Source organism: Suillus paluster, assembly GCF_016628075.1.
Source record: "Suillus paluster strain FC165 chromosome Unknown EDB91scaffold_44, whole genome shotgun sequence".
Classification (NCBI taxonomy): Eukaryota; Fungi; Basidiomycota; class Agaricomycetes; order Boletales; family Suillaceae; genus Suillus; species Suillus paluster.
The window spans coordinates 285,897-312,751 of record NW_024537604.1 but is presented as its reverse complement, the minus strand read 5'-3'; the positions used below and the strand labels follow the sequence as shown (position 1 = coordinate 312,751).

The 26,855-nt window shown below is 48.7% G+C and overlaps 9 protein-coding genes across 9 annotated transcripts; 4 read left to right on the top strand and 5 right to left on the bottom strand.

The window, feature by feature from the left end:
- Window positions 1-4,758: 4,758 nt before the first annotated feature.
- On the bottom strand, window positions 4,759-7,818 carry EDB91DRAFT_1145116 (uncharacterized protein). Its single transcript, XM_041319169.1, has 4 exons — window positions 7,705-7,818; window positions 7,453-7,646; window positions 5,671-7,386; window positions 4,759-5,613 (listed from the first exon to the last, which is right to left on the bottom strand). The coding sequence occupies exons 2-4, from the start codon at window positions 7,576-7,578 to the stop codon at window positions 5,104-5,106; spliced, it is 2,352 nt and encodes a 783-aa protein (XP_041175185.1). The 5' UTR covers window positions 7,579-7,646; window positions 7,705-7,818; the 3' UTR covers window positions 4,759-5,103.
- Window positions 7,819-7,839: 21 nt separating this feature from the next.
- Window positions 7,840-10,023, top strand: EDB91DRAFT_1337703 (uncharacterized protein; the record flags this gene model as incomplete). The annotated part of the gene is made up of 9 exons (XM_041325595.1): window positions 7,840-7,866; window positions 7,974-8,012; window positions 8,059-8,209; window positions 8,245-8,350; window positions 8,720-8,806; window positions 8,840-9,035; window positions 9,300-9,360; window positions 9,426-9,446; window positions 9,518-10,023. 9 exons carry the CDS (start codon window positions 7,840-7,842, stop codon window positions 9,697-9,699), a joined length of 870 nt encoding a protein of 289 aa, XP_041175184.1. The 3' UTR covers window positions 9,700-10,023.
- A 102-nt stretch (window positions 10,024-10,125) lies between these two features.
- EDB91DRAFT_1056279 (WD40-repeat-containing domain protein) lies at window positions 10,126-13,780 on the bottom strand (the record flags this gene model as incomplete). The annotated part of the gene is made up of 18 exons (XM_041313994.1): window positions 10,126-10,544; window positions 10,594-10,747; window positions 10,802-10,883; window positions 10,942-10,980; window positions 11,019-11,184; window positions 11,283-11,327; window positions 11,377-11,449; window positions 11,496-11,556; window positions 11,609-11,670; window positions 11,733-11,766; window positions 11,823-12,445; window positions 12,496-12,531; window positions 12,589-12,718; window positions 12,775-13,006; window positions 13,060-13,167; window positions 13,220-13,250; window positions 13,302-13,688; window positions 13,736-13,780. Coding segments are annotated over 18 exons (2,727 nt in total), but the record flags the coding sequence as incomplete, so codon positions are not given.
- A 2,269-nt stretch (window positions 13,781-16,049) lies between these two features.
- On the bottom strand, window positions 16,050-17,915 carry EDB91DRAFT_1145097 (uncharacterized protein). The gene is made up of 3 exons (XM_041319168.1): window positions 16,697-17,915; window positions 16,455-16,506; window positions 16,050-16,372 (listed from the first exon to the last, which is right to left on the bottom strand). Exons 1-3 carry the CDS (start codon window positions 17,802-17,804, stop codon window positions 16,234-16,236), a joined length of 1,299 nt encoding a protein of 432 aa, XP_041175182.1. The 5' UTR covers window positions 17,805-17,915; the 3' UTR covers window positions 16,050-16,233.
- A 198-nt stretch (window positions 17,916-18,113) lies between these two features.
- Window positions 18,114-19,571, bottom strand: EDB91DRAFT_1145096 (uncharacterized protein). Its single transcript, XM_041319167.1, has 2 exons — window positions 18,575-19,571; window positions 18,114-18,510 (listed from the first exon to the last, which is right to left on the bottom strand). The coding sequence occupies exons 1-2, from the start codon at window positions 19,489-19,491 to the stop codon at window positions 18,420-18,422; spliced, it is 1,008 nt and encodes a 335-aa protein (XP_041175181.1). The 5' UTR covers window positions 19,492-19,571; the 3' UTR covers window positions 18,114-18,419.
- Window positions 19,572-21,598, top strand: EDB91DRAFT_1145092 (endoplasmic reticulum vesicle transporter-domain-containing protein). The gene is made up of 8 exons (XM_041319166.1): window positions 19,572-19,921; window positions 19,983-20,053; window positions 20,109-20,143; window positions 20,192-20,364; window positions 20,412-20,474; window positions 20,527-20,625; window positions 20,674-20,890; window positions 20,943-21,598. Exons 1-8 carry the CDS (start codon window positions 19,642-19,644, stop codon window positions 21,490-21,492), a joined length of 1,488 nt encoding a protein of 495 aa, XP_041175180.1. The 5' UTR covers window positions 19,572-19,641; the 3' UTR covers window positions 21,493-21,598.
- A 140-nt stretch (window positions 21,599-21,738) lies between these two features.
- EDB91DRAFT_1250568 (Maf Ham1) lies at window positions 21,739-22,791 on the top strand (the record flags this gene model as incomplete). Its single annotated transcript, XM_041323243.1, has 7 exons — window positions 21,739-21,864; window positions 21,913-22,041; window positions 22,091-22,130; window positions 22,190-22,354; window positions 22,405-22,441; window positions 22,499-22,610; window positions 22,663-22,791. 7 exons carry the CDS (start codon window positions 21,739-21,741, stop codon window positions 22,789-22,791), a joined length of 738 nt encoding a protein of 245 aa, XP_041175179.1.
- A 657-nt stretch (window positions 22,792-23,448) lies between these two features.
- Window positions 23,449-25,098, bottom strand: EDB91DRAFT_1250567 (uncharacterized protein; the record flags this gene model as incomplete). The annotated part of the gene is made up of 4 exons (XM_041323242.1): window positions 23,449-23,494; window positions 23,545-24,661; window positions 24,721-25,017; window positions 25,086-25,098. The coding sequence occupies 4 exons, from the start codon at window positions 25,096-25,098 to the stop codon at window positions 23,449-23,451; spliced, it is 1,473 nt and encodes a 490-aa protein (XP_041175178.1).
- Window positions 25,099-25,525: 427 nt separating this feature from the next.
- EDB91DRAFT_1083801 (uncharacterized protein) lies at window positions 25,526-26,675 on the top strand (the record flags this gene model as incomplete). The annotated part of the gene is made up of 3 exons (XM_041315680.1): window positions 25,526-25,817; window positions 25,904-26,098; window positions 26,152-26,675. 3 exons carry the CDS (start codon window positions 25,526-25,528, stop codon window positions 26,673-26,675), a joined length of 1,011 nt encoding a protein of 336 aa, XP_041175177.1.
- Window positions 26,676-26,855: the final 180 nt, after the last annotated feature.

The following is a 26,855-nucleotide window of genomic DNA, read 5'->3' as shown; positions in this document are numbered from 1 at the left end:
CCGCGGCTCTCCAAGTCAGATCAATCATTTCATTGTAGTCATACACCATGGGCCGCCGATGGAATGGGGCTATCCGCGGCTCTGCAAATATGATCACTTTATTTCATTGTAGTCATACACCATGGGCCGCCGATGGAACGGGGCTATCCGCGGCTCTGCAAATATGATCACTTTATTTCATTGTAGTCATACACCATGGGCCGCCGATGGAACGGGGCTATCCGCGGCTCTGCAAATATGATCACTTTATTTCGTTGTAGTCATACCCCATGGGCCGCCGATGGAACGGGGCTATCCGCGGCTCTGCAAATATGATCACTTTATTTCTTTGGCCTCATACCCCACGGGCCGCCGATGGAACGGAGCTATCCGCGGCTCTGCAAATATGATCACTTTATTTCTTTGGCCTCATACCACATGGGCCGCCGATGGAACGGGGCTATCCGCGGCTCTGCATCTCATACCCCATGGGCCGCCGATGGAACGGGGCTATCCGCGGCTCTACATCTCATATCCCCTGGGCCACCGATGGAACGGGGCTATCCGCGGCTCTCCAAGTAAGATCAATTGTTACAATTACTATATTGTGGTCCTCATTTTTCCGCCGTCGCAACGGTTGCATCGGGGATTCACATAGGAGGATGTACAACTCATACCACTGATGATAATTAGTACAATTATTACACTGTAAGCCTGATTTTTCCGCCGTCACAACGGTTGCATCTGTGATTCACATAGGAGGATGTACAACTCATACCACTGATGATAATTAGTACAATTATTACACTGTAATCCTGATTTTTTATCAGTGATATATTGCATTTTTATTCATTATACATTGCAAAAATCTATTTGATGTCCGAGTCATTTATGTTTTGGGACCCTTGGGGGTCAACAAAACCCTAACTGTACCCAAACCTATATACGAAAATCCTATATAATACCTAGGATCGATTAACAGATTCGTGCGGACCCTAATCATGTCAAGGCCCAAGTTTCATGGAGCTGAACAATGGGATGGAATGGATAAAGAAATTCGGAGGCTATGAAGACAGGGACAGTAAAGTGACGGGAATATGATGTGTGGACTCTAGGATGCTGGGGCAATCTCAGACTTGAGTACAGCACATACATACAGTCTGCTGGAGGAACACAATGTCAGCGACATTCAAGAGGAAATCATGAAGTCCAAGATTCTGGACTGGGATTGTGGGTCCAAACAGGGATCATGTTGAAACAAATAAAGGACGACAGGGCAGGCCAAGAAAGCGAGTTGTGCAGCGTCATGGGTACATTTGCTTGACCCCTATGTTCATGTTCATGACACTTGCAGGTAGCAAGCAGAAGGTAGATTTTGCGACTATTCAGGTGGACACATCCACTGGCAATGTCCAGAATTCCGGTGGAAAATGTATCATATGTGCTACCACAAGTCCAGTACCTGATCATTTGCCAGCCCAAGCGGATGTGGTGCACCACGTCCCCACTAATGAAGCAATCAGCACTGCACACGATATATTTGAAGAGGATGAGATTCACGAGGAGGAAGACAGATTTGATATGCTACAGCGAATCGTGAACTCCGGCATCCTGGATTGGAATCCCCAGGAATCATGGACTGTGAAGCATAGAACGCCTCATAGGCCACATATGGATCGACATATCGAGGAACGGTCGACATCGATAGAAGGCAGCAGAATGGCTGAGCAGGAGGACAATACACAACAGGATAAGCTACGTCGGCCACGCAGACAACTACCAAAGAAAGGAATTTCACGTTGCCAGTCCCAGAATTGTACCTCTATTGTCTTGTAAATTACACTCGACCACGGGCAGCAAACACAATACACGAAATTTCATGAATCACAATAGTGTCAGATGTGTCGTTCACACGACAAGTAACCCATGCCAGCAAGAATCTCCGGATGATGTGGATGGAATATACTGTGGGGTGGTAATAGCACCTCCATCCCTGCCGGTGCGCACAAAGTGAACAACCAACCTACGACAGCTGACAATACCAGCAAAGAGGAAGCCATCCTTAAAAACCAAGTAGTTCACCATACTTGAACAGTCATCAAATGGTTATACTTCAACCTGGCCCTTATAAAGCATACAGAATCTCACTACAGTATATAGGGCAGATCACACAACAGAACATATAGATATGCCAGAATACCATGACAATAGTTCCAGCCTCCTCTCACTTACTATGACCATAGGAACATATCTGTGGCTTCTATGTCTGTAAATTTGCGATGTACTATACCTATACTGGTGATACCAGATGTCTCTATCATAGTGTCCCAGCCAAAGATCGATTTTTCAGCCTCTATACGACTTGCCTGGCTTCAGGTAAGACTCATTCTAGAGGGCATTTGACCATCTGAACACGTTGGTCGAGCCGGACTTCGCTCTAAACATCATGTTCCAAAGATGTCCACCCATGCCATGCTCCCCCACCCAAAGATCGATCTTTTCAGCCATCATATGGCTTGCTTATCTTTAAGTAGGACTCGTTCTAGATGTTATTGGACCATACAAACACGTTGGTGATGCCAGATTTGCCTCTAAAAATCATGTTCCAAAGTTGACCACCACCCCTATCATGCTCCCTCACCCAAAGATCGATTTTTTCAGCCTTCATATGGCTTGCTTGGCTGTAGCTAGGACTCATTATAGAGGTTATTGGACCATCTGAACACGTTGGTCGAGCCGGATTTCGCTCTAAAAATCATGTTCCAAAGATGTCCACCCATGCCATGCTCCCCCACCCAAAGATCGATTTTTTCAGCCTTCATATGGCTTGCTTGTCTTTATGTAGGACTCATTCTAGAGGTTATTGGACCATACAAAGACGTTGGTCGAGCCGGATTTGGCTCTAAAAACCATGTTCCAAAGTTGGCTGCCCCTGTCATCCACCCCCACCCAAAGATCGATTTTTTCAGCCTTCATATGGCTTGCTTATCTTTAGATAGGACTCATTCCAGAGGTTATTGGACCATACAAAGACGTTGGTCGAGCCGGATTTGGCTCTAAAAATCATGTTCCAAAGTTGTCCACCCAGGTCATGCTCCCCCACCCAAAGATCGATTTTTTCAGCTTTCATATGGCTTGCTTGGCTTTAGGTAGGACTCGTTCTAGAGGTTATTGGACCATCTGAACACGTTGGTCGAGCCGGATTTCGCTCTAAAAATCATGTTCCAAAGTTGGCTGCCCCTGTCATCCACCCCCCACTCAAAGATCGATTTTTTCAGCCTTCATATGGCTTGCTTGGCTTTATGTAGGACTCGTTCTAGAGGTTATTTGACCATCTGAACACGTTGGTCGAGCCGGATTTGGCTCTAAAAATCATGTTCCAAAGTTGTCCACCCAGGTCATGCTGCCCCACCCAAAGATCGATTTTTCTAGACTTCATATGACTAGCCTGTCCTTCAAAAGCATTTTTCCTGGGGGCTATTGAGCCCTCTGAACACGATGGTAAAGCCAGAATTGCCTGGAAAAATCGTGTTCCTGAGATATACAAGGTCCTCCTCCTCCTCCTGACCTCATGTATGTCACTATCCCGGTATTTCACCTCAATACCGATACTGCAAACATTGATCCTAAGGTATTTGAGGCCTGTGAATCGATTGGGAATGGTCCCAGACCTTCCGGAGGTCAGCATTATCGTGATATGGGAGGTTGGCTCAAATATCGGTATTTTGAACATATCTCTACAATCCAACCGCCGTTTTTCTTAATTGTTGGCTCATATCCATCCTATCGATACCCTCTATGATATGTACCAGCCCACCAAAAGATATTTTTTCACAAGTTTGAAACCTATTTCTATTTTGACCCTATAAGTACCATCGAAAGCGTCCTCTGCTCACCAAAGCGAGGGCAAACTTGCTACCGAATAGTCTCCTCTCACAGCTTTCACATCTCCACACTCGCGCTTCGCGCTCGTGTGTCGACACCACCTAACCTAACTCTGAACACGGTGGTGATGCCAGATTCCCCTGGAAAAATCATATTCCTGAGATATACAAGGTCCTCCTCCCCCCCTCATCACCTGTATGTCACTATTCCGATATTGTACCTCAATACCGATATTGAAAACAATGTTACTGGGGTTATTGAGGCCTAGGAATCGATTGGCGATGGTCCTGGAGCATCCAGAGGTCGACAATGATGTGATATGTCAAGTGGGCTGAAAAGTCAGTATTTTGACAATATCTCCACAACCCAACCGCCGTTTTCTTTGATTGTTGGCTCATATCCATCCTGGAAGTACCCTCTAACATATGTACCAGCCCACCAGAAGATATTTTTTTACAACTTTGAAATGTATTTCTGAAATGACCATATAAGTTGCGGCCGACCGCAACTTCCTGATATGGTAGTTGCGGCCGACCTTTGCTTACTTGCGGCCGACTCATTACCTTACTTGCGGCTCGTAGTATAGCCCTAGTGTCTTTATATACATATGTTTTTTCACACCACTATTTTTATATGTAGTTCTTTACTGGCTACAACTTTGCTTTCCACTTTTTTTTTGAAATAAGCCGTCGACAGCTTATTTTTCACTCCTATTGCTTGCTTGCGGCCGACCTTTGCTTACTTGCGGCCGACCTATCCTTACTTGCGGCCGACCTTTCCTTACTTGCGGCCGACATGCTTACTTGCGGCCGACTTGCGGCCGACCGCAACTTCCCGATATGGTAGTTGCGGTCGGAGTATGCCCCATACTCCGAGGATTAGATTATTATGTATGCTATCGACTACTGCTTTTGTCCCAGCCATTCTTCTCCATACTACAGTAGCAAGTCCATTCCATTGCTATGTCGTTAACATTATTCACTCAAGATCATACGAGGATTGTATTCAAGAGATCATCATCATCAGTCGTAAGTAAGGAGCTGTCCTCGTAGCGAGCATGGAAGATAAGTACGGAAGGTATCGCAAAGTTCAGAGAGGTGTCGCAGAATGTATGATGAAGCAAAATAGATAGATCGTGAAGATGAGTGCCCAAAAAAGCGTTCAATATGCATCAATAGAATAGCTCTACTCCCAGCACTGGGAAAAGAAAACATCTAAGCGTACTATAACCTCGAGTCCTCAAATTTCGGCCCTCAATGGTTCTTGAAACCATGGCAAAGGCGTGCTCGTCATGTCGTCAGAGCCCGAAGTGATAGTCGTTCTCGTCACCTCCGTATCATCGCTCGTAATTGTCGTGGCACCCACACTACGGATCGTTGGTTGGGAGAGTACTGAATGAGAAGTGAATGAGGGCATCGGACCAAGGAATGATGTGCGGCTGCCTGGCTCCGCATACGGGTCCTCATACTCCTCAATGTGGGACATGCCAAACGCGCTCACAGATGGCGAGATGGGACCAAGCGGCCGACTGGAGTTCAGGGATCCAGACGACGTGGTCGCTATGCGTGATTGGGCGGAATTTGCAGAAGGACGAGAAGAATTGGATCCCGAGAGATTGAAAACGCGTGCGGAGGATGCAGGTGCCGAGCCTGAAGATGAGCGGGCAGAGTAGGGGCTTAGATGCGACCGCATCGAGTGCAGAGACCCTCGCTCAGAGACCATGGGATTTCCTTGATGGATGAGTTGGGGCTGTATTATTGAACGCCATTAGTCCACGATTGTCAATGAAGCGGTCTCAAAACTTACGATTCCGAACGTCGTTCTCCCCTCATTTGGGTCAGGTCCTGCACTACCACCAAGGAAACTGCCGCCAGCTAAGCTCTTCCAGCCATCACCTGCTCGCGGTGGCTCGGCATCAAGAACATCAATTGTGATACCAGCATCGTTTGAGGAGCCCGTAATAACGGACAACGAGTCTCTCCAAGCACGACGACTGGACAATGGCACAAGACCAGGCGGCAAAGGCGTTCCCCTCGAAGCAGATGAGAAGGGAGCTGGAGCTGGTATATCAAGAACATCTACACCCGTGGGGGACAATGGGCTGGAATTCCGACTGCCTATCAAATCGTATGGATCATCATATGCCGGGGGTGCTCCACTCAGCACAGGCGGTGCAAAATCCAATGGAAACGCGGCGCTTCCCCTCTGACTCCCAGGGGTGATTGCTCTGGAAGGAAGCGAAACAGGGGTACCTATACGAGAGACTGCGTCATGGTACACCGTGTTCCCGGATACTGCGCTCTTAGCGCTCACGCCCGACATTGGACGTTCCCCTGCAGGCGCTACACCGAGTCTGCGGCCGAGCAACGATTGCGCTGCCTCAGCGTCTTTATCAGACTTCCGCGAGCTGGGTCTTGATGCGCTACGAGATGACGAGGACCCAAACCAGCTCCTTCGCAGACGGGAGACAGAGTTGCGCCAGCTGCTGGGCCCTGGAACAGGCTCGGTATTTGTGGAGTCATCATCTTGCGGGCTGCGCGGACCGAGCTCCTGGACGCGTACGCGACGGGCGGTGAAGACCTTTGAGTCCTCGAACTCGCTCGTTGGGTAAGATGCACTGCGGACGGACTTTTCCTTTTCGTTAAGCAGGGACCGATCGGAAGGTTTGCGGGTAGCAGCTCCCTCGAAAGGCGGGGGCGGGAGCAGAGGCGTGATGTGGTCGGGCAGAGAGGGATGGCTTGGACTGTACATGCGCGGTGGGAGTATTTCTTCTGGCTCTTCCTCATCTTCAATGCAGAGAAGCTCACCAGGAGCCATGATGTACCCTGCCATTTCCCTGCTGAAACGCGCAGGGAAGCCATCCCCATTGTACGCCTGTCCAAAGTGGCCTGAGCCAGGCACCACGACACCATAGTCTGTCGAAGCTTGGGAGGATCTTGTTCTGTCTGAGCCGGTGCTTCCCATGTTATGGGGTGGTGCGGCACCGGGCGGAAGTGAAGATACTGGTCGTGAACGGCGTGCAACATCCGGAGCACTGGTGCTTTGGCGGAGGAAAGAACTTGCTTCGTCACCGCTGTCCCGAGGAGAACCCACACCAGCCGGACGGCTCTCCTCGTCCCCGGTTGGATCGGGTGTAAGGACATTCCATCCGGTCCATATAGGCGTGATAGCTCTGGAATCTCGTCTGCGGGAATTCCAGCGGACGAACCAGATAAAAAGCAGCAGCAAGACGACGAACAAAGCAATGGCACCAATTATGATACCAATGAGAGCGCCTTTAGATAGGGTTGTGGCATTCGAATACGGGGTTGATGTGGCAGAGGTAGATGAGGATGTAGAGGTAGATGATGAAGATGAAGATTTAAAGGACGATGATGACGAAGTGGGTGTCGCAGAGGAGGTAGGGGTGGAGGAAGTGGGAGTGAAGGAGATTGTAGTGGATGTGATCGGCAGAGATGAGGTTGAAGGTGCTGGCGTGGTGAGACCACCGTAAGTCCAAGCACCATCACTGCCCAAGGGGATCTGGAAGGCAACAATATCAGTATGCCACGCAATTGATAGTCAAGTCACTGAGATAAGTGTACTTACACTTGGACCGTAATATGTGAGGGGAAGTTGAAGTGTGGTCTCGGTCGTTACAGTTTGCCCTGCGGCATTGGTGTACACGATAGTTGCCAGTGTCATCCATGACGGTAACTGCTGGGTGGCAGCCATGAGTTATACAAGCGCCGTGAAACCTCGTTGCAGAGGAGTAGTCGTAATGAGTGAGCGAATGAGAGTTACTTTACACCCTACTGTTCAATCACAAACGTGTAACACAAAGATCACGAAACTACGCACAAATAGTTCTGGATAAATCGCTGGAGAAGAAAAAGACTGAAATCGTGAGGTAAAGATGACGCGCGGACGAAGAGCAATGAAATAAGGAAGAAAGCAGTGGAACGACACGTGTGGACGAAAAGAACCACAACCTTCATGGCAGTCGCGGTTCATTATTGTCACGTGCGTTGAGCTTCCTCCCACGTGATCATAATTAACGCGAGGGTAACTGCAAACTTGAAGTTGTACCTCCCTTCCACTCAATAAAATCCATTATTCATGAAACACAGTTGTACTCTAATTTTCTTGTTCAAGCAGTGACTGGTCAAGTAAGTATTGTGGATCTGCCAGATTGGAAACGATTGGTTGTTCTAGTGGGGCGTCAAATCGGGTTATGGGTTCCTCGAGACGCAAGAAGACGCACCTGAGATCATTCTCCTAACTTCGAGGGATGCAAGGACCCAGACGGGCGTTTTTGGCTACACACCGCTACGTCAACTCAAGACTTTCAAGGGAAGAATTTTTGGTTCATTGCCTTCGCTTCGGGCGATCACTATGAAGGCTTCCCAACAAGAACACAGCCGGAGGAAAACTATTTCGCTTTTAACGATCTGCCCGCCTCGCTGGTTCTGAGCTTCTTGAAGCACTACCTTGGTGACCTGTCACGGTGCACATTGCAACGGCAGTAACTAACGATATTCAGGTCTCACCGCATCACACCAACTGTAAACCATATTCCTAGGACGTGACGGCACTTAGTCTTATCGTTGTTTTCATGTTTATGCATCGAAATTGCATTTGAACGGTTGAGCTAATGGCACTCATTGCGGTAAAAAAACTCCCCTCCGATTCAATATGTATCACCATTCAAATCTTATCTTTTGGGCGCTATATATCGACACAGGTATAGGTAAAAGCAGGTGGCATGTCTCCTCTATTGCCATTGGCGTGTCATAGATTGATTGTCCCGACTTACCGCTCCATAATGTGTCTTTCCCTCTGCTTAGATCACAATCCCTCCTTAGCCCCGTTCAAGAGGGCTCTCGCACAAGTCCCTCTGTCCATCTGACCACCGGGACGCGTACCCTGCATCTCCCTCTGACCCTCTAGCTGTTAGAGAAGTGTAAGTGCGCACATCATGATACTCCTTGGTTAGGGCTATCATCAAATCGCCCTCTATTAGCTCCAGCCTCAATCTGGTACCTATCTCCGTCAAGGACGAGTTCCAGGCCCATGAAGACAGGCGAGGGGCCGTTCTCGTGATGCACCAGTCCCTGCAGAAATATATCTCTCAGGGAAACACCGCGTGCGTGATCCCCGAGCAGAACGAGTTGAGGGACAAATATCTCGTCGTCAGCACATTCGCGTACTATCTACTTGTTTAATAACTGTGTCCCATTATCAAGCGAATTTCAAATCAATGCTGCCGCGACGCGCGTCGAATTGCGACATTGCTGAAACCGCAGTTTGTACCTTTCTGTACGATGGCGCAAGTTACTCTCACGGCTAGACCTGTTCTTTGACTGCTTGCAGCCCTTCGTTCATTTGTGTTAGTTGAACACTGCCTTAGACCTTTTGACTGTTGGCAAGCATTGATTCCTTTGCGTCACCGGCAGCACGAGCCTGTATACTGCCTTGGACCTTGGTTGACCCCTTCCGTTGCCTTTGAGGATCGGGGTGCGTGCTACACACTAACCAGTCACAATTAGTGAACACGTTTCCCCTTCTCATGTTCTCAATAGGTGCACTGCTCTGGGGAACAGGTACATTTTTCATCAGTATGCGAATTGTTCGATTCACATCTTTAATTTGCCACTTGAATCTACCGTTGCAGCAGTGTCCATCTTCGTTTGGTTTTATGGTCACATCTGCAACATCCTGCATTCTATACTATCTTCGGTTTGGCAATACAGGAAGGATGATTTCCCCCTTTCACTTCGTGCTCTGTTGACACTTCTGATCCTCAGGAACTCTTCCATTTGGCTCTGTGGTCCCCCCGCTACTCTGACGATGTGATTATCGCAAGCATCCAGACCAATACTTGCTTCTGTTGCTTTCATGCTCATGATTACTCCCCTCCTGTTTGAAGATCGGGTCGTCACCAACGCTATGTCTAGTCGCCTTAGTAGTTACCTGCTTTTTCGCTGGACCTTTTTCGCTGCCCGATGCCGATTTACATGATGAGCTCATGGGCACCAGGGCATCATAGCTGTCGCGCTTGCAGCTAGACCGTTCTCTTTTAACTGCTCCCGCGTACACATATCATAAGAATGCCGTACATACAGTATTTGACATCATGCCTAATGCGCTGCCTCAGATCCATCAAGTCTTCCCGTTAACTGGAACTGAACTTCGTGTCTGTCCAATGCTCAATCAAGTTTTCATAGGATATTTGATAAGGCATGGCAGTCTATCGTCTAGTGAACATATGTAGTTAATAAATTATACATAATTATCAAGCTCGTCTGATTTCCGACTCATACTTTCTTGTGTCCAACAAGCAGATTCCGAACTCGTTCTCGACACGAAAGCTATACTCGAAGACCGCCTTCGCCGAGCTAGCGGAACGACCTTCAGAAAATGGTCCGCAGGGACCTTATCTGCGGGCCATCCTCTAGGATAGTAGCTCGATAGCGATTCAGACGATGACATGTCTTGTGCACCCGATGGAGAAGTGGGAGAGAGACATAGAGATGTTGCCCATGTGCGAATACTGCCATCGTGGCCGCCTGCGGCAAATGCGAAAGGGTCACCTGAGAGGCGATTGCATGATATACAAGTTAAATCCTGGTCAGGGCTTGTAGGGTGGATATGATGAAGAAGGTTGGCAGATTCTCGGTCCCAAATCAGGATATCACCAGCTATAAAACATTGTCAGCGGAGATTGGGGAATCGGAGCGGAAATCAGACATTTTCCGGCGCACAGTATGAATTGATCGTTTCTGCCGCCAAACGTTGATCCGACATATTCGATGGAGACTCTAGATGAAAATTCATGACGGAAAGTAAGTTTCGCACAATTCCGACCCCCGACCAACTCCATCTTCCAGAGCTGAGGAGGGGACTATATGTGCAGATCATAAGCGAGGACGTATCATTCCTTTTACGAACTACGAACCTGATCCCCGAACGCAAAGAGGAGGTGAGTGTTGTTTCTTGACAATTTAACATCATTTACATCCTGAAAAAGTGGCGTTTGACTGGACAAGTCACAAGTCAGCCGTATTATTATTAAGATGTGAAAAAGCAGTGGCCCACTTTTCGATGAGACGTGTGCGCGTATTGTACACTGAAACGCTCATGAGCCGCCATTGATCTTTACATGAGTGGGTTACTTGCCTATAATGCGCTTTTCCACTCTCGTAGGACGACTGGGGTGCATTCCGTTAGGCGCCGCCATTACAGGACCGATGCCTATTATACGATTCCCGTCCGATGTAACAACGATCCGTCGAAGTTCAACACGTCCGAGGCTGTAAGTGTCAAGGACCTTCTCGGATGCTTTGTATTAATTCTGGCTTGGAAAATGTAGTATTTACCTCCCCATCTTTGTCCTAAGGAGTGTCACGCCCTGCGACCTTGTATCATTTGAACAGAACATACCAGTTTCACAATTTCACTCCCCTCGACAGATAGAACCGACCCTTATCGACGATTATGCTTTGGAAGTGACGCACAGAGTTGACCACTTACTGTCTTCAAGAGGCATCCACTGTAAGAACTGGACTATATGTGGCCGACGGACTGTTTTTAGGCAAACACCATCCTAGGATAGCTTCAGAACCAAACTGAAACTCTAGATTGCGTCTCACCTTTGTCCATATCTTTATGCCGCGGGGAGACCTGGTCAACACGTAGTTGCCACATGCGGACCTGTTGAGATAATTAATCATCGTGACATGAATAACAACTGGAGATCACGAACCAAATGATTTGCTCCGTAAAGCCTCGCTCATGGTAAAGAACGTGGTGATCAGCGGACGGTTCCTTAAGCACGGGACCGTCAGACCCTCGAAGATTTTAAGTGAGACTAGCAAATCGGCACTTACGGAGACCTTGAAGATACATGATGTCTTATCCCAGCTATCCACGACGGGTCATGTAAACAAGGAAAATTCACAATGATCATGAGACTGCACCTTGCTGTCGCGAGATATTTTCCATCCGGAGAGAATTGCAAGTCTCTCACGAGAGCTTGATGAGGCGATATATCTTGACTGCATTCCAGACTCTGCAACTTTTTGGAGAGAGCAGACATAGCTAAACGTCGAGCTGTGGTTCCTCCTGGCGAAGGGGGGTGGGAAACAGGGCCTGAACGCATCAGCCAATCAGGAGATTGCGACCCGGAGATTCTCGGACGTGACTGCATTGAAATGATCCTCCGAACAGCATTCTTGAAGCGATCTCGAGCACGAGATCGTCTAGCTTCATCCTGTTCGTCTGGCGTATCCCAGGAAATTGATACCACCTCGTCCTGAGTCGAGGGAGGTACTGTAGAAACACCACATGAGGTTGGAGCTGCGCACTCGACATTTTCATCATATGTCGCTCTCTCAAGTGATTTGGCGGGATGGAGTCGCCGAATGTATGCACGGAAACTTGAGTAAAAACGGTGGGCGATCGTTCGTATGGGCGCAGTGATATGTTTGATGGTATCTAACATGAGGTCCTCTAGCCATATATGACCTCGATGGTGGATGAACACAAATCGTTCCAACACCATCCAGCACAATGAGGCAGCGAGTCCGAGGCACGTGATGCTCTGTCTCGAATGGATAAGGGCGCGTGCGTCAGAACAAGTAACGACTGTACCGTGAATATAGTGGTTAGGACGGGCGTGACCATATTCTATAGGCCAACAAATAGTGAGCCATTTTGTCATGAAAAGCAAGGACTCGGACGGACGTCACTTATCGTGAATGTGACCAGCATGAGTCCCACAAAGAAGCATGTAACTGCACCGACGAGTAACACGAGAGGAGATCGCCGGATCCATGTCAATACCCACCAGGGTACTCTGTGATTTGGGGAGCGGCTTGATGTCGCAAGTCATTAAAATCCAAGGATGCGAGAATGATCTAAGGGACTTACTGTATGGCCTGCGTCCATGCCAAACCAAGTAGACTGGTCGCTATAGCTGCAACGCTGCAAACTAGCGACGAAAACCAAAATGCATTTACAGATATTGACAACCTAGTGTCGGTTTGTCGGTACGAGAGCTGTAAAAGCGTTGCGGTGACAACCGAAAATATGGTACCGAACATTGACATATTAGAAAGATTGGAGGCCGCATACTGTTGCGAGAGCTGAATGATGGGGACACCTTCATCCGCCATGTCAGCTGCCAGTAGACGCCTATTTCTCAATCCTAATTACCGATATCTATGAACATCGACAAAGTCGATGCTACAACGTCAATATGATCTCCAATTTCTGTGGTAAGTCCGTGGACGTATTGTTGCACTGAAGCAAGCCGAAAGTGACCTGTGTGAAAGATTTAGTACGGTAAGTTTAGACGTCGCGTATTTTCTAGTACCTTTATACTCCGTCAAACAGGAAGCCCGGTACTAGGTTCGGTTTTGTTAACCCGGTGTCAGATCAAAAACGAGAGCCCTTACTTCCAGTTCTCCTACGAAGGCATTGATTGAAGTATTCACCGCATCATCCCTGAACTCAGGAAAGTCGTTCAGACTATGCAACAACATGCGGAGATCCCCTGCAAAGCCTTCAAACTCCTTGGGGATCGATTCAGTTGCGAAGCCATCCTCTGTCATGAATGTCTGAAATTGGAGAGGTTCGTGGTGAACCTTGCCACGTCGATCCATGATGTTGGGATTCACGAGCGTGTCTCTGGACTGGCGTGCAATCCTCCGAGGAAATAGTTTGGCCGTATTCTCGCGGAAGATGAACAAAAGTCGGACGAGCCGTTCGCGAAGTCTGGATGCAGCCAGTAGCAATGCAGCCGAGCTGCCCAGTTGACGGGTCCCATTGTCAAAATTCCGGAGCTGGACGGACGGGTAAGCATATTGATATTCCGCAAAAAAATGCTGACCTCTTTATCCAATCTTTCGACCCGCCTTTTGGCACGTGAAAACGTCAGCTTGGTCAATTAAGGAGGGGGCGGTTGGATTGATCGCTCACTTTTCAAAATTCTTGAACGCCTCTATACCTTCTAAAACGAGCTTTTCTTCCGGGTCAGCCGGATCTTGGAATGGTCAACGGAAAGTCCTCAAAATAGATATTATTCTCACATTGTTGCACTCTGACGATATTCTGTCGCGGTTTACCCTCACCTGTCGCAGAGTCGCGAGCGACGAGCTCTTTCAGCACTCCGAGAAATTCATGTAGCGTTTCTTTCTGCTTCGAGTTCAAGGTAACGTCAGAATCTATTGCGCGACGGTAAGCATGCAGAAGATGTCATCTATAATTTTTAAATATACCAGGAGGCATTATGAATCCGGCAGGATCCTGCATCGATGTCTTTCGTTGACGAACGAGTTGTTCTAGTTGGAGTTCGTGGTCGTTATAACTTAGATACCTTTAAGGACTTTTAAGGTCCGCACCTCCTGAAATGGAATCCGGGAATAGACTTCACGCAGCCATGAGGTTGATTATGAGATGCCGCACCGAGAAGGTCATCCCACAGCGGGTGTCCGTCACGTCGGGGAAAATAAAGTCATAGAACGTTTCGCCGAAAGGTCCACGACACGATGCAGCACTGCGGAAGGACCAAGCGAACTACCGAAAGGGGCCGGATAACACAGCCAGACGAGGGGCAGTGGTGTTAATGTTTTCAAAGGACAAGACGGAAGCTATCTTCCCCAATTCTGGCCAATGAATCCACAACTGGCACATGCCATGAGGTATGCCGTAGTACTTCTTGCAAAAATGAAAGTAAGTGGACAGTCCAAATTTCTAAATGGAACATTGACTGTGAAGTAACGTCAGGGACACTGTGTACGGCCGAAATCCGAGCATAACGGTATGCTTATGATAAGGGCCTAAGAGGGGTGTTGCAAAAAACGATCTATCAGCTCTCCGCTTTATCACCCGAGTAAAAATGATTTCTCCTAGTCTGAGACCTTGGTCAATGGCTTCAGTCTTTTGTAAGATATTCAAAGCGATCGTACCTTATGGTATGATCCACCGAAGAAACATGGCTGTGCCACTGTCCTCTTGGACGTCAATAGCAACCGATAGCTACCTCTGCTCGTTGATATGAAATTCCAATGAGGCGTTAACTTTTATGAAATCGCAATCGGCGGTTGCCATTTCATGTTCTTACCAAGATAGCGCTGTCCCTCCAAAGTATAATCTTCCAATGCAGATGTTAATCAGGCTATAACCTTCGTGTATGGCCTGGGCCAAGTTGGCTCCCTAATAGTCACTCTCAGAGGGTTCTTTCGTTGCATAAACGTCGCCCTCAGGCTTTTCGCTGCGATAGAGTCGTGAGTGGCAACGCTGAGAAGCACGTATGACACCTGGCACCACAATGAGCACGGCAACATATTGTCTGTATGTGACTTTTGGTGCGACCCAGGCCTAACAATGTTCACGGTGATTACTTGCACCACCGTGACAATACGCCTGGATTTCATCGGACAACGAAGGCTTCGTTAAAACGATGTCTTCTGATAGCACGCCACGGTGATTTGTGCACGAGGCATCCTTGCTTTAGCAGATAGAAGTCGTTAGAAGAAGCAAGTCCTTCTATCGGTGCGACCGGACAGATAAGGCGCATTAAATCATTGACGCCAACCTTATGTTGGAGAGTTACTGGATAAACACAAGGCTGCCGCAAGCACCCAGTGTGAAGTCACGGTGTGGGGACTTAAGAAATTGCCGCGCCAATAGTACGGTAGTGTGGGAATATTGCTGCATATGTCCTGAGTGGGCCTCAGAGCTGAGGCCTGCCACTACAAATTTCAAAAGTAGTCTAAGGCTTATCTTAGCATGAGGGAAAGACGACGTCTTTACTCGAGGCAAGAGTGTTAAATCGTATGCAATTGTGCGCGTCTAACATAACGGAGCATAAGCTACTGTTCATCAAACATTACAAAATATAATCGGAGGAAGTTTGCCGCTATCGGCGCCGGCGCTCTCTCGTCTATGCCCATCTTTCCCCATCAAGCATAATGTTTACATACGATCGAGCAGAAAAGCGCCCAGATTTAAGTCGTCTTCGTTTGGGCCGAGCAAGCGAAGATAATTCCCTGAATGTGGGTACGCTAAACCTCTGAAGAGTAACCAACTTGCTGAGACCCACAGGCATATTATTATTTAGGTGTTCCCGGACCCTACCCTTGCGCTTATTGATATCAAAAACATTTTAACTGTGGCTCCAATGTGACTCCGACATTTCTACCGTTCACTTCATGCTGCATCTAAGGAAAAAAATAGGGTTGCGATTTTGCAAATTAACATTGAAAACTAGAATCGCTGAGTTTTACGAAGCGCATGCATGATCGCATATGAAGTTCATTCTGTTTCGCATAGGAGGCGAAAAGGCACGTCGTACAAGCATCTCACCGCAGCATTAACAGCTTCGAATTACTTCCCCCGGCAAATGGCGATCAGATCTGTCCTCGCCGATCCCAGCCCTCGCCTTAAATGCTCGGTGAGTTGAGCCTGTTCCTCACGGCGATCGCGCACTTGGTCATCCAGACGGGAGTAAAGAGTAACATTAGCTCTGTATAATGATCAGGAGGTGTGATCATGATCAGTAACTCTACTGCAAGACAGGGACATGATGTATTTGAAAAGGCACGCACGTGAGGTTCTCCTTGACCCAATCTATGATATCTTTGAACTGGTCGACTATTTCTATATCAATACCATTAGCACCCGTTCGCACAATAAATCAAAAGTTGTGTGAACGAGAATTTGAGGAGCAGAAAGGGGCAGAAGCAAGACGACGCAAGGGAATAAGGAAGCAACCAAGATGACGAGGCATATCCGACATAGGGTCTATGACCCCAGAGGATTACACTGATGCAGAAAAGGAACGACGTACCTTCAGAGCCTTGGAGCCACTCTTCCCTGGAGCATGTCGACCACTTCTGAACGAGCCCCATGAAAGTTTCCACATTCAGGAACGTATCCATGTTCGCGAACATGTCTTGAAGAGAGAGTTCCTCCGCGGCGCCCGAGCCTGACTGGCCCGTGGGAGGGGAAGATTGACGAACGGTATCGGCGTCAACGTCAGGCTGCAGTTCATTATGAGAATGGTCGACGCCGGATTGGCTACCGTCATCGAGGCGAACGTCTGGCAATTGATGGGGGAATTCGTCCATCCTGGCACGTTTGGCTCTGCGCATATATTCAATCTCATCAGGGAGCGAGAAATCGCTCTCATCCTCCTGAGCACCTTGGATGGTGCGCTTCACCCTGCGCAACGCGGGATGAGCAGCGACGTTTGTCCTGCGCGAATCAAGCAGTGCTTCGCCCTCGTTTGCTATCTCTGGCTCGACATCTTCATGGATTCTCTCGAGGAGTTGTGCGGGTTGCGATCTGGCTACAGAAGATTTGTTGGAGCTGAATGTGTGTTCGCCATCGTCGTGAAGAGACCCATAGCTCGGGACAGGCGCTGCAATGACACGAGAGGTAGAGATAAACCCTGAGACAACACCTCCAGTGGATATATGCGCGTCTTTGAGGCCAGAAATGGTCAAATCTGCTCTTTGGGACGCAGATTTGGGCATAGGGGACGTGGGTCGAGCAAATAATGGCCCTGGATTGGATGTTGGAACAAAAGACGAGCCTTTGCCACGGAATGGAGAGTCGGACCTGTGTGGAGGGGCTAGAGGTTGCATATCAGGGCGAAGAATGCCGCTGAAACGCGCTGACGCGCTAGAGAACGACGTGTCCATGGCCGCTTGATGGTCCCCGGTGCTAGGCTTGCCAGCGTGTTTGTGCTTCCCTAACATCCCTGCAAAGCGAGGCCTCTTCTCTGAGTCTGCTTTGTGTTGCGTTGAATTGACTTCATGCTGGAGGCCGCTACTGCGTTGGGACTGGCCTATGGAACCCTGGTTACGGAGCGGCATATCAAACGGGTGTTCAGTGTCTGCATGGCTAGAAGCACGAGAAGCTGAACGGGGAACAAACGACTGGCGAGCGCTCATGACTACCGATATTTGGTACGATTATAAAAGAATCTCGATGAAAATAACAGATCGATCAAGAGTAGAGTTGAAAGTAAAGATCGATGTTATCTGATGTTGTGCGCTTATGAGTTGTTTGGATCGAAAGCTTTTGCCAAACAAATCGCACTTACGCATAAAAGCGCCGCGGGAAGAAATCAACGTGAGTTATAAACCGATCCCCGTCGCCTTGCTACAATGCATGGTATCCTGATTTAATTCGACGGGTGGAATATTTAATGGGTGAGATTATGCAGCGAGTAGTCGTCCGAAATTCGAAGGAGTGGTTACCTGTTATGAAAGGGGGCTGTATTCATACACGGACTCTGGGTCGACTGTGATCGATCGTTAATATTAATATAGCCATGCTGAAACGACATGGTGCTTTCCAGCCAATCAGTCACAGAAGTGGTTTCATGGCGACCGCGATGAGACGGACAGCGGATAGCCATGATTGCACTGCTATGTGATTTCTAGAAGGGTCGTTATTGGAATTACTGACGATTGCCTCGACCAGAAGTTGTGTTGTTTCCCAAGTATGGTCAATACAACATGTGCATGTGTAAACGTTTCCCATCACACGAGGCGTACTGAAATTCAAAGAGAATAAACAACCTGCACTTTCAATCCCACAACGCCACCCCCTCGTCCATCCCACCCGGGTATTTCAGCACGGCAAACGGGACATCTGAGTTATTATTTGTCAATATATGAATTGCAATGGCAGGAAAAGCGTCAAGTAACGAATATACCTTGGCACAGGGGCTCTGTCCATAGCAATCACCATGTTCCGTTTCATGGTGGATTTGACAGCAGCGAAGAGGCATGCTCCACAGCAAATATGACCGCACGGTGTCAGAGTTGCGTTAGTTGGAGGTGAGAAACAAATGGGACAAGTATAAGCAGATAGTGGCTCCGGCGCAGGCGATGAGAGAGTAGTGGCGTTCAGGGGGGAGACAGAAAGGTTGTGGCTTGTAGCTGGTTCAGGCGTGAATGAACCCATCATCTTTAGGGGAATGGGATCATCAATGACAATGGGACAAATTGGATTCGGCGGAGTTCGGCGGCTGACGACGACTACGTCGTCCGAGGGAACATCAGTGATTTCCGAGACTGATGGAGATGTCCCCCTTTGATCCACGATGGATATGTCTGCACCTGCAGCATCTGAATGAGCGTGAGATGCCACTGACTCTTGGGTGGGTGGTGGAGGCTCTGCAAGCTCTAGTTCCTCGTCCAGGAGCGAGGGTGAACCTAGCATGAGATCGGATTCCACGTTCCAGCTCGATAGTAGTGAGCTTGATGCAACTTGTGACGAGGTGCTTGCCTCTAAGCTATCATCTGGAACATTGTTCTCTGAGGGATTGCAGGGAAGATGTGATTCATGGAACTGGTGCACGTCGTTCTGCTCTTCACCACTGGCATCAATTCTCCGTCTCTTTCTCCGGTGATTTTTGATGTCTTCTTCTACAGGATCAGGTAGCAATGATGTATCAACTATTTGTTCGCTTTGCACCGGAGAAGCACGTCTGCTACTCTGAGGCTGTGAGCTACTCCTGGAGCTGGTGGCAGAGCGCGGAAGGCGGTTTCTGCTAGTATATGGCACCGGAAGCGTAGGGGATGTTGTCAGATCTATCGTGTCCGAGTTTCTGCGTTTTGTCGCCATCATCGAGGATGTCGATGATCATTCAGTGCTTATGTAAGAGTATGATCAGAAGTGTCCGGGGTCCTTATGACACGTTGGTGATACCAACTTGCTTTAGCACTTGCCGTTTACTACAACTTCCTGGCTTTGCTCTCAGTGAGCCAACTACTATCGATGTCGGGGGATAATCAGCCCTCTATCCTAGACCAGCTCGATGCCGCCGTCCCCCTCGCGCGTTTCGACGCATTTCCAAAACTTCCTTCAACCTACAAAGCCCGCTCAGAATCTCGCGGCTTCTTCACTCTTTTTGTCGCTCTCATCGCAATCCTACTTGTTTTAAATGATATTGGAGAGTATATCTGGGGATGGCCAGATTATGAATTCAGCATAGATACTCAGGGCCAGTCCCATTTGAATCTAAACGTTGATATGGTTGTCAATATGCCTTGTCAGTGTAAGTTCTTCAAGTCCATTTATTACGGAATCGCTGCCTCTAAACCAGAGACTTGCCGCAGATCTTAGTGTGGACTTGCGTGATGTAGTCGGCGACCGCCTATTCCTAAGCAATGGGTTCCGTCGGGACGGTGTAGGTTCACCTTCTTCGGCGAGGCGAGCATGCATTTAATTCACTAATCTGCCAGACTCGTTTTGATACTGGTCAAGCGACAACTCTCAAGTAAGTCATCCTCTCCGCAAATATTTTCACCCTTCAATTGCGACTCAGGGAACATGCCAAAGCTCTTTCTGCCCGCCAAGCAGTCTCGCAATCCAGAAACTCGCGAGGATTCTTCTCTTGGTTCCACCGTGCTGAACCTGAATTTCACCCTACGTACAATTACGAGACGGATGGAAGCGCATGCCGAATCTATGGCTCCCTCCAGGTCAAGAAAGTGACTGGTATGTTGACGTCCAGTAGTCCGCTCCTCTTACTGACATATAACCAGCGAATTTGCACGTTACAATGCTCGGGCATGGCTATAATAGTCACATTCATGTGGACCACAATAGTGAGTAGTCCCAGACATGTTCATTGAGTATGGATGCTACAATCTTCTCAAGAAATGAACTTATCCCATGTTATCACCGAGTTTTCGTTTGGTCCATACTTCCCGGATATCGCTCAACCCCTTGACTATTCCTTCGAGATTGCCAAAGATCGTATGTCTTATTCCTTCTCGATTCGTACTTGGACTCACCAACCAACAGCGTTCATGGTGTTTCAATACTTCTTGCATGTAGTTCCGACTACTTACATTGCTCCCCGGAGTCCACCTCTCGACACCAATCAATACAGTGTAACTCACTACACCCGTAAGCTCGACCTCCATGAAGGAGTCCCCGGTATTTTCTTCAAGTTCGATCTCGACCCAATGGTTATCACCATCCACCAGCGCACGACCACGTTGGTACAATTCATAATACGGTAGATCATCTGCCTTTTTCGACACTCAGAAGCTGAATACAGATCCCCTCAGTTGTGTTGGTGTCATCGGTGGCGTTTTCACCTGCGCTACGTATTTCGTACGTGTCGCCATTCGCGCAGCGGACGCCGTCTCAGGGGCAGATACCACGCCGGGGATTGTAGCCGCAGAAGCTACCGGCGTGAAACGAAAATGGGCCGGTGGACAGTTGCGTGTACGTTCCGCCGCCCAGAACTCGGGGAACGTCGTCAGACAAGGCGCAGGCTGGGTCGTCGAGGGTTCATCTTCGCCGTACGCATCCTATGCAAACACACCCGCCTCAGCCGGATTCGCCACCCAAAGTCCATATCCATATTCACCATATTTGTCTCCACCTACTCTGTCTGGGAGTGCGAGCGTCCCACCAACCCCGGGAACAGGCGTTGGACTTGGCTTCGCTGGGTCGGCATTTGGCCCGCCGCCGAGTGGAAGGGGGCATAGGGCGGGGAAGTCGGTTAGTATTTCACGAAGTGTTAGTGGAGGGCTTAGTTCGCCCTTCCCGCCTCCGTCGCCGCTTCCGTCTCCGGCCGTGGGACCACCACCTTCGGCTAAGAAGGACGATTAACGCGGGAGGTCTTTAGTAGCGGTACTATGTACTACTTTTGAGAGGTTCTGGTCACGCAGAGAGTTAGTTGCCAATATCAGCTCATCACCGATATTTGAAGACATCAGGCTAGAAATTTCAGTGAAAGTGAAAACGAGACATGTTCTGGCATGTCGAATCGAGAGTGAGCACTTTGCCCACGACCGCATCGATAACTTGAATCAGCAACTTGTATATCACACATTACATCAAGCACAGTTTGAGATCATGGCAGCCCAGCATAATGCCGTGCTGCCAACTGCTCTCAAAATACCTGCCATCCAGAAACTCACTAACAAGCGCGTCGTTCTCGCTTCTGCAAGTCCAAGGAGAAAGGAGATACTCCAAACCCTGGTACGAGCCCAGTGCCCCTTCGAGCCGATCTTTAGATAACATAGACAGGGCTTGGCACCCGAGGTTATCACATCCACCTTTGCTGAGGACCTCCCACTCTCTTCATTCGATGATATTCATGAATACCCTGTTTCCACCGCGATCCAGAAAGCAGTAGAGGTGTATCAAAGAGTATTAGTACGTTTGTTGCTTTCAATCCTCCGCATCTTTCCACAACTTCCCAAAGGCAGAGAATCTAGACGATGCACCCGATCTCGTCATCGGTGGTACGTACCCTCTGGCGAAGTTACTATCAAAATAGATAATCAACCTAATATTCTCTCAGCGGATACTGTCGTTTTCACTCATGCACTGCCATCGACGACGAATGAGATGGAGACGGGTGTGCGGCAAGAGCTTCTAGAGAAACCATCCTCGAAAGGCGATAATATGCGCATGCTGATGGACCTGAACGGGGGCGTTTGCGAGGTCGTAACAGGCGTTGCACTTGGTGCGAGTGTCATAATGTCTTGCATTCTGTCGTGCTAATCTCTGTTTCAGTGTATCCAATCTTGAGTGCTCCGGGATATGAGATCAAGTATGGTATTCTGTCTTTGAGGTGCCCGATTGACTGAATTACCATCGTGTCCTACAGGTCTATAGATGAACGGACATTGGTGTACTTCGCTGACAATCCGAAACATGTACTCAAGGCGTATGTGGACAGCGAGGAAGGTCTAGATCGAGCAGGAGGCTTTGCAGTCCAAGTTTGTGTCTTTCCCGAACTTAAGTATAGCGTGGTATTCATACAGATGGCAGGGCCTTGGCAACTTGCTCATTCGCAAGATTGACGGGGACTTTTACAACGTCATGGGGTTTCCTGGGGCGTCATTTTTCAAGCTCCTTGACATGCTCGTTGAAAATGAAGAGGATTTCCTCGAGATATAGATTATCGTAAATGGGTAGGATGAAGTCTGATGAAGAAGTGCTTCGAGACTGAACGATCGAACAATGGTAAACACGTGGATTCCCCGTCTTTATTGCAGGTGTGGAATGATTTGTCCGGGTGTCTAATCATCACTAGGCTTGCCAATCAGGTACCTAGCTGCGTACAGCCTCGGTTCGCTTATCCCGTTATGAAATTTGTCGAGCCCCTCCACATAGGAGGACTCCTATTGCAGCCCGGTCCCGCGTGCTGGCATGTTCCAGAAAGCTCTTCAAGTGCTTAATTGTGATAAGGAGCTTGGGCGCAACGATAACATCGAAGATTTCCAAATGGCGGGATACCTCTGCTATTTTGTGGTGCATGACCAAGCTCCGAAGATAAGGCAAGATAATATTAACTGTGAAGATACGCAAGATAACTGGCGGAGCCCACGGATCTGCGAATGCGACATTGACGAGGTACTTGGCTAGATGTCAAGTTACTTCCGAAGGGTATGGACGGCCTTCTTCGGTGTGCGAGCGACCTCAACCTAGAACTGTAAACTAACTTGGTGATGTCTATGATCTGAACTGAATGACAGATATCTCGAAAATGCGATGGTTCATGACTATGTCATTTGGGTAAACTTTACAGTGGCTGTCCGTGAGCACGACGACCAACTAGTAAAGGTACCAGATACCTTTTTCCACTACCAACTTGTAAGCGCTACCTATACATGACCCCATATGCAGTGCGCTCAGCACATCAGCATTGACTTCGGCTGTTTTACAGCCCATCTGTCGATAATCTCGTCGGGACCAAAGTTTAGGGTGATGACGAGCGGATCCACATGCCCCCCGGCACGCATCCACCGCCGAAGAGGTCCGGAGCATCGCTTCCACGACTTCAGCGTCAAACCATCCAGTAAAATAGTCTTGACACGAGGCCAAGTACCGGGTGCAAGAATCCCACTTTTGGTGTTGGGGCTGGGCATCACCAAACTCAGTAACGCAGATGAGAAATCCACTATATCCGCTTCGCCTAGTATGAGCTCTTCCACATTTGGGAATGCCCTGATGAATGAGGTAGCAGGTAGCCTTCCTTCGGCCGTGCTATCGTGCAGCCGGAGCCGTTTCACGGGTGGAAATTTTGGCTCTCCTTGATTGCGGAAGAGGCATTGTGTCAGATCCTCTAGAAAAAACTCGTCATCCAAATCGTCCTGCCATAGAGATACAAGGTGGTCAAGAAGTGGTGTATGTAAGAGGAGAGCATGACGATACCGATAGTAGGGAGTCTCGCAATGGATTATCAGCGTCCGTAGAAAAGGTGCACTGATACTGTCGTTCTCTTCATCGCCACAGTCGACTACTGGACCGTACAATGCAAGGTATTCCAGTGCATTGACCGATTGCAAAAGGAGCCGCAGGTCCTCGCCACCTATCAGGAGCGGTATCACCCGATTCGTTGGTCTCAAGCGATCCAAGTCATTTGTTCGCAGTGTCAAGGACCTCAGCGAGGACAAGCTGAAGAACCATCCCAAAGGTATAGTGTGTGTATGTATGGGGAAGTGATCAATTTCCAACGAGGACAAAGATGGTGCGCAATTGTCAATTAGGAATGGAAACTCGGTTCTATAGTGGTTGTGACAGAACACTACAGTGGGATTTCCTTTGATCGATAGTTCCGTGAGGGAAGGAGCATATGCGTCAATGAGCTCTGGCAAGATCGTCAAAAGAGCCGAGTCTGAGACATTCCAGACTCTTAGGCTGCGTAGCCGCCAAGCATTGGAATAAAGGATACCAAGGATGCGAGGGAGAAACGCCTCGTTCGACAGATGAATTCGATCACGTTTAGTAGGCGGCCAATGACAAAAAGTGACGGCAAAGAGGTGATCTGATGAACGTTTAATGTATGTGGACAGATATTTTAGTGGTGTCTTGGACGTGATGAACACGTTGGTCCAAAACTCCGGGCAGGAGAGGGCAAGGTTACGCCAACCCCTGCAGACTCCGGAAACGGCCAACTCGAATGAAAGGGTGCTCGTTGCACTCGGAGCATCTCCAACGCCTCGTTAAGAAGAACCTCGTTTGGCAAGTGTGCAACAGGCGCAAGCTGCGCGTATCGGATTCCCCGCGGTGTTAGCTCTTCTCGAAGTGCGATGAGTCGGGCCAGCATGGCTCGTCCCCGAGCCCATATGGCTGCATGTCCGATATACTCCGTCGTCCAAATATCCTTCTGGTCATCCGAGTCTATCACAGACGTGTCAGAGCGTTCACATGACTCCAGACGCCAAGCATGAGTAGATTCATAGACTTACCACGCAAATTCATTGGGTGTTTGACGATGTTGAGGAAGGGTGCCGAATTTAAAGTTGACGACGAACTCTAAGTTCTGGAATCTGCCATGCCTCGTGGTGGTTCAATTGTGCACGTTCAACGACACTTAATATTTACCCTGTCCGATCTCGAACATGTCATATAAATATACTCAGAAAAAGACGCACTGCGTGTTGGCATTCAAGCTCCAAGGAGTATAGTCGTGAATGGCCGTAAAGTCGATGAGATCTTGAGGTGGCAATTGGAAGTAGGTGTAAGCACCTTGCCATGTGTCCCCTAACCTAACCGTTACTTCTAATAAAGGGCTTTGTACTAGTTTCGTACTTACGAGTGTGATGAAAGGGACGGGTTGGTACCAGAGGTTCTTGGTCTCGAATTCATCACACTTCCCTGCCCTCATTGTCTCGGTCGCTCCTCCCTCATGGCTCGCACGAAGCAAACGAAAGTTCAGAAATCACATAGCATAAAACCTGGTCATGGACTCCGCCGCTTTCAAGTCATGACTGCAAATAAAGCCGAGATCATCAATCGCAACCTTCTTCGTCCCATCGCAGACTTCCGCATCCCAGCCAGCAAGAAAGAACTCGAGATGAAACAGTGGAAGGTCCTGGCAGCTCGCAAGATTCGATATGGGATCCCGGAGCCGAAGAAGTATGGAGGACGAGATTCGAAGCCTGATTTCGAGTGTATGCGGGTCCCTGCGTTGAAGCAAGGTAGACTGGTCGGCTATGTTCCCCTTCCGCCCACTATCGATCTGCCTGGGTGTATCTGTGTTATTTTATCGAGTACTGGCTGGCAGTCTGGAAGTGTTGGGACGGGGAGTCCAAGAAGAGGCTAAGGAAGGAGAAGGCATCACTGGTTGTTACCTCGCGCCAGAACGCAGGCGCCCGTTTTCTTCCGGCTATGGTTGCCAGAAGAGTCGTACCACTGTTTCTGACCCATGTCCTGAAGACCACAGACAATAACCTGTCCGTGATCTTAGAGACGGACCAATGTAAGGCTCCTTCTCTCTAGTAGGTGCATCTAACGTGTGTTCAAATATTCTAGGCGAGGCGCAGCACGCAGAACAGCATCAAACATACCATGCAGTGTTGCCCACAACACTTGTATCAGCGTCGGCTACTGACACTGGCCTGGCATCTCGGTGCACACCCTTTATTACACCACCACCGATTCCTACTTCCATGGAAGTAGATGAGCAATGCGCCGGTGGAGAGATCTGTGAAGATATGGGTGAACCAGCTCGTGATCCCACTCCCCCTTCCGATTCCTTTCTACAGCTCAACCCGACATCGATGCCTATAGTACTTGCATCAGCGCCAGCTAGTGACGCTGTCCTGGCGTCTCGCCGCACACCCTCTATCACACCACTACCGATTTCTACTTCTATGAGGGTGAGCAAGGCGCTGGTGGAGAGATCTATGAAGATTTGGGTGAACCAGCTCGCGATCCCACTCCGCCTTCTGATCCCATTCTACAGCTCAATGCGGCATCCAACAATCAGTCGATGCGAGCATAGGAGGATCACCTGCAGCGATTACCGTCTCCCACATCTTCTGCTGATCCGATGACAGAGTCCACCAACGAATCATCGGTTTCATTGCAAAATGTTGCAATGGTCATGATCGGCGACTTCTTACACTACTTTTGTATATAGCCGTAACACCTTGGTTGTTTCAACTTACTTGCAAGGTTCCTCGCTCCATAACTAAGCCGCAGAATGTATGATTGAACGACAGACTCTACTTATG